The 10,019-nt window shown below is 38.5% G+C and overlaps 1 protein-coding gene across 1 annotated transcript in view; it reads left to right on the top strand.

Moving 5' to 3' along the window:
* LOC140243635 (integrin alpha-8-like) overlaps positions 1–10,019 on the top strand; it is a 61,066-nt gene that overhangs the window by 37,522 nt on the left and 13,525 nt on the right. The window contains exons 19-21 of the mRNA XM_072323299.1: positions 6–146; positions 762–826; positions 9,565–9,712. Of these exons, the coding sequence (XP_072179400.1) occupies positions 6–146; positions 762–826; positions 9,565–9,712 (354 nt within the window). The remainder of the gene's footprint in view (positions 1–5; positions 147–761; positions 827–9,564; positions 9,713–10,019) is intronic.

Genomic DNA, 10,019 nt, shown 5'->3' on the forward strand with positions numbered 1-10,019 from the left:
TACAGACATCTATCACTGACAAGCAGACACCAGTCGCAGTACTTGCAAGCTACTGGTACTTGGAGAGAGAGCAAGCCGCCCGCACCCCACCGGGTTTTCTCGTTCCCGTGCTGAGTCGATGGGCTGTAAAGCGAACCACTTCATCAGTGAGTCGTTCTCGCCTGGAGGCGCTGTGAATGAACCACTGCAATTTGCAAATTCTTGTCATTTGTGAATTGCAATTTACTACAAATCGATGTTTAACAACGCATAATCAAGGCGTTAGATTCCCGCTCATGACAGGGAAATGAATGAATAGCACTGTCACCAAAAAAGAAAGGAAAATATCTATTTAAATACAATTTTATAACTAAGTGAATTGTGCCATTTACCGAAAGGCAAAGAAAATGGGCCGTAAGGACTGGTGTAGGAAGTGTGTCAGTGGATATTATATTCATATAGCACTTCTTCAGGTCAGATTGTGATATTTGTTGCAGCGGATAAACACAAAGAATGAAATATAAATTACGCATACTTGTGGTGTCCAAATTACAGATTTCCAAGTTTCCAGTATTTCATACTTTCGTTAGCCTGAATGATGAGATTAAAAAGAAAGAAACTTACAATTCCAAGCATTATAACACCTCGCTCAAGAAATTGCTTACTTCTCGTTCGTTTAGATTCTGATCATGTAAAAGTAGCCATGAAATTTGAAACAGTGGATAAAACATTTTACGTCTCTGATAACTGCTTAATATATCATTTTGTTTTCTCGCATCTAGTTTGCTTTCAAGAGGAACTGTGCGAATACCACGTGCGCACCAAACCTCATTGTGTCTGTAGAACCGTAAGTTGCTTTGACTGACGATTTGATGATATTCGCCATTTCATTCGAAGTCACTTTAATGCAAATATGCATACAAATAAAGATTTGTTAAATTGATTTTGTGAGTTTTACATGCATTTAACAGGCCAACCCGCCGCAAATGTTATCTGATGATAAATCAATGGCAAACAAATCAATAACAAGACAAATTACATCCCTTTAGATCATAAAAAGACACCTCATGTGTATACCCATGCATTTTTATGCTAGTTTCTGTTGTGTATTTGCACTTATAGTCCGGGAGCCAGCGGGGGTCAGCCTAGCTGAAAAGGTTACCAATTTTTATGTGTATAGCAATTTAGTACATATGCCCCTGAGTATGGAAATGCACGTCTGGCTGGTCATCGGTGGTGGGTGTGGCCAGGAGGGCCACAAAAAGGACCCCCCAAAATTAGGCTAGCCTAGCTGGAAAAGTAACCCCATGAAAACCACTGGAACTTGTTCGTTACACTTACAGGATAAATGAATGACCATTGCCAGACGTTTTAAGTGGTGGGGGGTAGCCGCCAGACGCTCTTAAAGGCCCAACTCCAGCTAGGCTAGCCTAGCTGAAAAAGTAACCTCATGAAACCCACTGGAACTTGTTCGTTACACTTACAGGATAAATGAATGACCATTGCCAGACGTTTTAAGTGGTGGGGGGTAGCCGCCAGACGCCCTTAAAGACCCAAATTTTTCCAGCTAGGCTAGCCTAGCTGAAAAAGTAACCTCATGAAACCCACTGGAACTTGTTCGTTACACTTACAGGATAAATGAATGACCACTGCCAGACGTTTTAAGTGGTGGGGGGTAGCCGCCAGACGCCCTTAAAGACCCAAATTTTTCCAGCTAGGCTAGCCTAGCTGAAAAAGTAACCTAATGTAACCCACTGGAACTTATTCGTTACACTTACAGGATAAATGAATGACCACTGCCAGACGTCTTAAGTGGTGGGGGGTAGCCGCCAGACGCCATTAAAGACCAAACTTTTTCCAGCTAGGCTTGCCTTGCTGAACAAGTAACCTTGTGAAACCCACTGGAACTTGTTCTTTATACTTACAGGATATGCATGACCGTTGCCAGACGTTTTAAATGGTGGTGGTTGGGGGGGGGGGGGGGAAGCCGCCAGACGCCCTTAAAGACCCAATTTTTCCAGCTAGACTAAGCTATAGCCTATATATAGCTGGAAAAATAACCTCCTGAAACCCAATGGAACTTGTTCTTGTGATACAATCAAAGGATAATTGAATGATCGTTGCCAGACAATAGCCGCCAGACGCCCCAAAGACCAAACTCTTATGACCAGCTAGGCTAGCCCAGCTGAAAATTAGGAAAGTAACCCCATGAAACCCACTGGAACTTGTTCTTACACTTACAAAATAAATGCATGACCGTTGCCAGATGCTTTAAGTGGTGGGGCGTAGCCCCCAGACGCTCTCAAAGACACAATTTTACCAGCTATAAGGTTCACATATTTCAGAAATGATAGCAGTGTAATTCCATAACAATACCGCTAGCTTGCGAGTTCACCTGTGTATAATCTATGCATGCCTTATTCTTTTGCTCTGCTTCCTTGAGCCCCAACTCATGCATTCTTATGGTGACTCTCCCATGTCATCATCCTTGTTCATTGCAATTTGCTCTATTTTTTAAAATATTCTTATTCCTCATCCCAATTATCACAAATTCTGAAACTCTGTCCTCAGTATAACTAATTCATAGTTGTACAAAATGTAAACATCTGAGAATCACCCAGAGGTCTCCTTTAATGGGGGAGTTTCTTGAGCGCACATGGAAACATGCTTTGAAATATTAATAGGGCAAGTGTTGAGACAAAATACTGTAGAAATATGAGAATATACAGTGCTGTGGTTTTGGTAGAAGAAAAAGGGTATCTGTATTTGTCCTCAGTGATAACCAAAAAACTTATTTGGAAAGAATAATAGACATCAAAAAAGAATTGCCCAATCAAACATGTCGGGATTTTTCTCAAACATCAGTGTTCTCATTTTCTTTACAGTGTTAAAAAAAAAAAAAAAAAAAAATCCAGGGCCGAGTACAGTATCCGGATGGAAATTGGTGGGATGGGCGTAAACCCGCGGGTATTATAACAAACTGACATGAAAAAAAAAAAAAAAAAACAAGACCAAAAACTACTTTCTTTCTGTGCCCTGGGGAGAAATATTCATCAACTGCATTTTGGAAATGTTGAAAATCACAACTTTTGATGAAATTGTGTCCTACAGTATCTCTTCTTATATGAAGGCTTTTTTTTATAATTAAGTTTCTTTCCTCTATGACCATGATAAAACAGACCCCTGATGATTAAAACAAAAGACAATCAAAACTTGGCAAATGAACTCTTTGGACATTAGCAAAAGGGAATACATGAACAGTTTTTGCAAACACTTTATACAATTCTACAAAGCTATACAAAGCTCATAAAAAATACAATTCTACTGCAACAAGAAATCCATTCAGTAAGACTCGTCCTCGGTGTACATAGCTTAAAATGCCAACTTTTAAAAAAATAATGCCCCCGCTCTTAAATTTACTTTAAAAAGGGGAAGTAAAGCTCAACACCTTTGGCCTATGACTTTTTTAGGTACCATATCACCTTACGGTTGAGGAGATGGGTAAAGAAAAATTATTAACGAAATAAAACTTATAGGAACATGCTTCACATTACCTCACCGTTTTCTTCTCTTAAGAAAGAAACGAAATCTGATAATTGTTCAAGAGTGTTTTTGAACATAGTGCACTGCAAAAGCAGAAAAAATCAGTGTTTTTAAGAAACATAACTCACAACAACAAGGAATTCCTGTCGTGTCTAGTATTGCACGTTTTTGGTTTGGAGGGTTTTGGATGCTAATATTTCAAGACAAGTTTATGCTCCGGCACTTCAATGAGCTTAAATGTAAAGTAATGATCAACCTCTCTTGCCAATAAACTCAACATTTGCTGTTCTTCAGTAAAGCATATGACAGAAACATATGAGAAACATGTCTAAAATTAATATGAATAAGCTCAGTCACAGCAACAACAAAAATATTATGTTTTCTATAAACTAATACTGCATGTACTTAGTTTCGAGGGATTAAGATGCAAAATGTTATGACAAAAGCCCCTACGTGGCTACCAGCAATTAAACATCCTTCAACTTCTTTAGCAAATGAGCTCATGTGTATCATCTTCTTGTTGAGAAGACGAAGATGAGTAATGATAAAATAACCAAACTATCAACTTTCCTTAACATATTTTACATGAAATCATTATTGCCTTCTCGTAACGAAATTGAAAAAAAACTGAACATCTGAAATTGTTCAAAATCGCTTCTTGATAACGATGAAAGCAAAGGAAACTTAGTGTTTGTAACCACTATGACACGTGTCTACAGATCTGTCATGCTCATAAGAAATGTAACTCACAGAAATATAATTTTATACAGTAAGTACTTGGTTTGGTGGACATTTAGATGCCAACTTTTCAAGAATAATACACCAGCACTGACATTAACTGATGAAAAAAAGGAATGCTCAGCTTCTTTATCCAATTAGCTCATAGGTAATTCCTTGTAGTTGAAAAAAAAACGAGTAGACGTAAAAATATAGACTACCCGTAACATGTATCACAGGTCATGATCTCCACATTTGCTCCTCTTAACTTAAAAGAAATAAATATATATTTAAATTTGTTTTAAATGACCTTTAAAGAATATGAAGAAAAAAATTCTGTGTCTGCAAAGGCTTGACACGTGTCTAATACTGGGTCACGCTCATATTAAACGTAGCTCACAGGAACAAGAAATTCACGTGTGTATAAAATAATACTGCAGAGAGGGTGCAAAGTTGAACCCTTTATTGAGGGTGCGAAAATGTTCCCTTGGGTACATCTTTCCATCCACACTAAGTGGTGCTAGATTGCACCTCTTCGTGAGGGTGCATCTTTCCACCCACATTAAGTGGTGCTAAGTTGCACCTTTTTTGAGGGTGCTATCTTGCACCCTTTACCTTTCGGCGCACCTTTGCACCCCGTGTAGCCTTTACATCTTGGTGCAACTTTACATCCTTTCGTGAGGGTGCAAAGAAACACCCAAAGTTCCAAGATTGTGCCTTGTTTTGAGGGTGCAATCTTGGAACTTTGGATGCTACTTTGTACCCGCAAGAAAGGGTGAAAGTTACACCCTCGGGAGCAACTTTGCCCCCTTGAAAAAGGCGCAACCTCGTACCTTTAGGTGCAACTTTATGCCCGAAGGATGCAAGAATGTACCCTCTCTTGAGGGTGCAACCTTGTGCCTTATTGGTATGATGTTGCACCTATGTGGTGCTTATTTGCTCCATGACTGCTGCAAAATTGCTCCTTCAAAGGAGCAAGTCAGTGTCACTGCCTGCTCCTTTACAGGGGCAATATTGCCCATCATCTCAAGGTGCAACTTAGCATCACAAAATCGGATACGATTCAGTTCCTTAACTACTCTAAACCTTGAATAGTGCGAACTGATGTAAGCGTATTTGCTCAGCATATAACTTACATGTATGTTGTTGTTGCACTCTGCAAAGTAAATAGGATTAGTGTAACTTGGATCTTGTGAATCATGAATGAAATGTGTGTGCGTGCAGAATTTGTGAGTTGTGAAAATGTTAATGTAAAAGTTAACTTAGTGGTGTTTGAATAATATACTGAAACCAAAAATTTACCCAATTACCTTTTCAATAAGGTGAGCACTATATCTATCAAACAGTTAACCTTCTCGGCAAGAGTATTCATCTGCATGTTCAAGGAAGAGGTGAAAATATGATATGCAGTTGTCTGGATACGTTTTATTCAAAACGTTCTTGAATGCGTACTTATTCACATAATCTATAAGAATAGCATATGCTTCTTACCAGTACTCAAAGCCTCTCAAACAAGAGCATGCTTCTTACACTTCTAAAGTATACACCATATCTTAAAAACAAAATGTAAGAGGATTTAAGAAGCTGTTTGTATGCATTCAAACGAATACATATTTCTATCTAAAATCTAAAACGTGTCTTGTAAAAGGGGAATTCGTTTTATAATGACGATGCCAATTGTCTTAAAGTCCTTATCACGACATGTCTTGGAGTTCACGCTTATTGAAAACATGAGATTCTTGGCACGTAGATTACAACTATGGTTTAAAGAGTTAACTGAGATACGCATACCATATACGGGCATTTCGATGAAAACAATTAAATACAACTTCGGTACTGTAAATAATATGAAAATCAACTTGATACCAGCCCTTATCGACAACCAATACAGACTATGGAGGACTGCAGTTATAATTGTGTTCAGATACTGTTTTGGGTGATACACGCATGCCGACTGATTTAGGATCAATTCGAGTCCCTCGAGCTGAGATTCCGGAACTGCAATGAGCAAACCATCATGATGCATAACAAAGTGACTGAGATAATGCATGCACCAGTTTCTGTTTCGTTGTTCTATATACACAGAAAGTTGTTTCGTTTTCCAATCCTGTGCAGGCACACAGAGATTTACAGAATTCAATCATCTTTGGCTATAACGCCATGCATGGTCGCGTGCAAAATGAATGCAGCTTATCTAACTAACTTGTAGTTACTGAATAGGGAACTACTGTATATATTCAATTTATACATTATTAATCGGATGATAGAACCTGTCAAAGAGTAAATTGCGGATATCATATACCATTGTCAAATTCACTTTCTGTTCTATACATAGTATCAATGGAATGTTATGAACCACTTCGGCATTACCAATCATTATCATAATTATTTCCCTGAAACGGCTGCATTTGTATGAGAGGGAAGAGTTTGGCATCATACATAGCAAGAGTCGTGACTACAAAACTAAATACATGTATTAAAATACAAGGTTTTAGGACACTTTGAATCATCCCCCCCCCCAAAAAAAAAAAATACAACAACTTAGTGAAATGTTGTACAATGTATGCCCTATTTCCATTAACCTATGATCTTTGACCTTTGAATACATGGCCCGCATTTTTTCAACGAATAGGCATTTGGATGCAACGTAGGTATTATATAAAAGAAAAAAAAAATGTTTTAGGAAAATACATTTAACCACTTCAGAAATAATTATGGAACAAATATCAAAATATTGACACGTTCACTTCTTCCGTAATGACATGACAGAAAACTTTCCTCACGGAATCGTTCTGCCGTAATTCATGAGCAAGTCATGGATATATACTTAGTTCGATTAAAAGTATACATTGAGTCATTGCAAAAGCATCTAATGAAAAGTATGCTTCAGAACTACATCATTGTCATTTATTCTATAACACTAATGTATAGAGCTATTGGTCCGCCATATTGCCTAACAGGTCGTTGTCCTCCTACCATGTTTGTTTAGCAAATAAGGCACAGAATTTAATTTTGCACTTGTTGCCAAAGACTCTAATCTTCTTTACCGCTATTCTCAGACATGACATATATGCTGGTGCTGTATGAATTAGAAACGGAAGCTTGCAAATCAATTTAATATTCACCATTTAACAAGGCAAAAGCGAAGTGATGTCTCGTCCACATATCGACTTTGTGATTACAGAGATTTTCAAATGGCATAGGCCTAGTTCATTGACTTTTTGACTGTTGACGTAGTCGGACTTCACCAATATTAACACTTGACAGCAATCAGATGATCTGAGGAGTGAATTTGGTGATCATATAGCTCAAAAGTGTGGAAAGTTATTGAAAGAACACCAGAATACTATGTCGACAGTGTTTATCAGGTGAGATACAAACATAGAACAAGTTCCAGTGGGTTTCAGGTCAAGGAGGTTACTTTTCCAGCCAGGGTTATAGTCTAGCTGGTAAAATTGGGTCTTTGAGGGCATCATGGCGGCTACACTCCCCCCCCCCCCCCACTTCTTAAAACGTCTTGCAACGGCCATGCATATATCCTGTAAGTGTAAATAACACGTTCCAGTGGGTTTCATTAGGTTATATTTTCAGCTATAGGCTAGCCTATATAGCTGGAAAAAGTTTGGTCTTTAAGGGCGTCTGGCGGCTACCCCCCACCACTTAAAACGTCTGGCAATGGTCATGCATTTATCCTGTAAGTGTAACGAACAAGTTCCAGTGGGTTTCATTAGGTTACTTTTTCAGCTAGGCTAGCCTAGCTGGAAAAATTTGGGTCTTTAAGGGCGTCTGGCGGCTACCCCCACCACTTAAAACGTCTGGCAATGGTCATTCATTTATCCTGTAAGTGTAACGAACAAGTTCCAGTGGGTTTCATTAGGTTACTTTTTCAGCTAGGCTAGCCTAGCTGGAAAAATTTGGGTCTTTAAGGGCGTCTGGCGGCTACCCCCCACCACTTAAAACGTCTGGCAATGGTCATTCATTTATCCTGTAAGTGTAACGAACAAGTTCCAGTGGTTTTCATGAGGTTACTTTTTCAGCTAGGCTAGCCTAGCTGGAGTTGGGCCTTTAAGAGCGTCTGGCGGCTACCCCCCACCACTTAAAACGTCTGGCAATGGTCATTCATTTATCCTGTAAGTGTAACGAACAAGTTCCAGTGGTTTTCATGGGGTTACTTTTCCAGCTAGGCCAGCCTAATTTTGAGGGGTCCTTTTTTTGGCCCTCCTGGCCACACCCACCACCGATGACCAGCCAGACGTGCATTTCCATACTTAGGGGCATATGTACTAAATTGCTATATACATGAAAATTGGTAACCTTTTCAGCTAGGCTGACCCCCGCTGGCTCCCGGACTATTAGGGCAAAATTAAGCAAAAGCTGCTGTTATATTGTTTTTATGTAAATGTATGCATGTGACGTGTACCAGTGACTGATCGCTACAAATATATATTGAAAAACAATTATTCTTCGGTGAATAGAATAAATCGATCCGAAACTTTTGTCTCTCAAACAAGCTTCAAGTTCTCTCATGGTATTTCTTTTGTCACGAGCGCTTCTATATCAATGCGACATAAAGATAACGCAGGTTCGTATATATATTTAGTAAATCATTTGTTTAATTCTTCTACTGAAGCAACAATCTTACAGTGAAAATTACTTCAAGTTGAGTTTATAATGAAGAAATTTTAGCAAACTACATTTTTAAGAGTAGTGGAGCTCAATACAGGTCTTTGAATCATTCTCACTCTTTCCTGCACCATGACATGAAAACATTGAAACAGAATGAAAGATTGCTACAAATTTTGCCACATTTTGCATTAGTTTTGCCACATTTTGCATCTCTGCTATTGTACACTGCATCTGACTTGTACCTCGATCGGGTGATCACGCAACTCTCAAGAAGTCTTGTGCCGCGGACATTGTTTTATTGTCTTATAAGCTGTACTTGACAATTCATCCAGGCTTTTGTATTGTGATGTTTATGTTTTATGTATTTCTTGAAATGTGGAATATGGAACAATAAAAAACAAACAAACAAACAAACAAGTTTTCAAGAATGGTTGCAACTCAGGGGTAATAACATTATGAAAACATGGAAAATACCGATCTGATCTTTTCATAAATGACAGATTTATGGGCTTAATCATAAAAGTCTAGGTCCAGATACTAGATACGCCTCAACCATGTCATTTTGGAATTACAGTCTTTTTGCAAGATAATTATCTTATAGGCATGCATGGACGAAATCTATACTGATAATAGGAATGCCATAAGAATCGTCCTCTATCAAAATAAATAGACATGTATTCATTCCATCATTAATTTTAGACGGACCTCGACAGTGACGTCTGGCGGCAGTGAAGATGTATATCTCATGGTCGACGTCGAGAACGACGGCGAAGATGCCTTTTATTCCATTCTGGAGGTCTTGGTTCCAGACGACATCTTCTTCTCTAGGCTGGACAAATCTGTGACGGTAAGATCAATGGCAGTCAGAAGTAATAGTGCTAGTGACAACAGAGGGTGCTTTTTGTAATATCAAACAGGACTATTAGAAGCAATTAGAATAATAATGATAATGATGATGATGACGATGATTATGAAGATATTGATGATGATGATGGTGAGATGATGATGACGGTAATGATGGTGATGATGATGATGATGGTGATGATGATGATGATGGTGATGATGGTGATGATGATGATGACGATGATGGTGATGATGATGATGATAATGACACTCGGAATTGATATAGTGTCATTCTGACAGGACATTATAAA

Source organism: Diadema setosum, chromosome 20 (assembly GCF_964275005.1).
Source record: "Diadema setosum chromosome 20, eeDiaSeto1, whole genome shotgun sequence".
Lineage (NCBI taxonomy): Eukaryota > Metazoa > Echinodermata > Echinoidea > Diadematoida > Diadematidae > Diadema > Diadema setosum.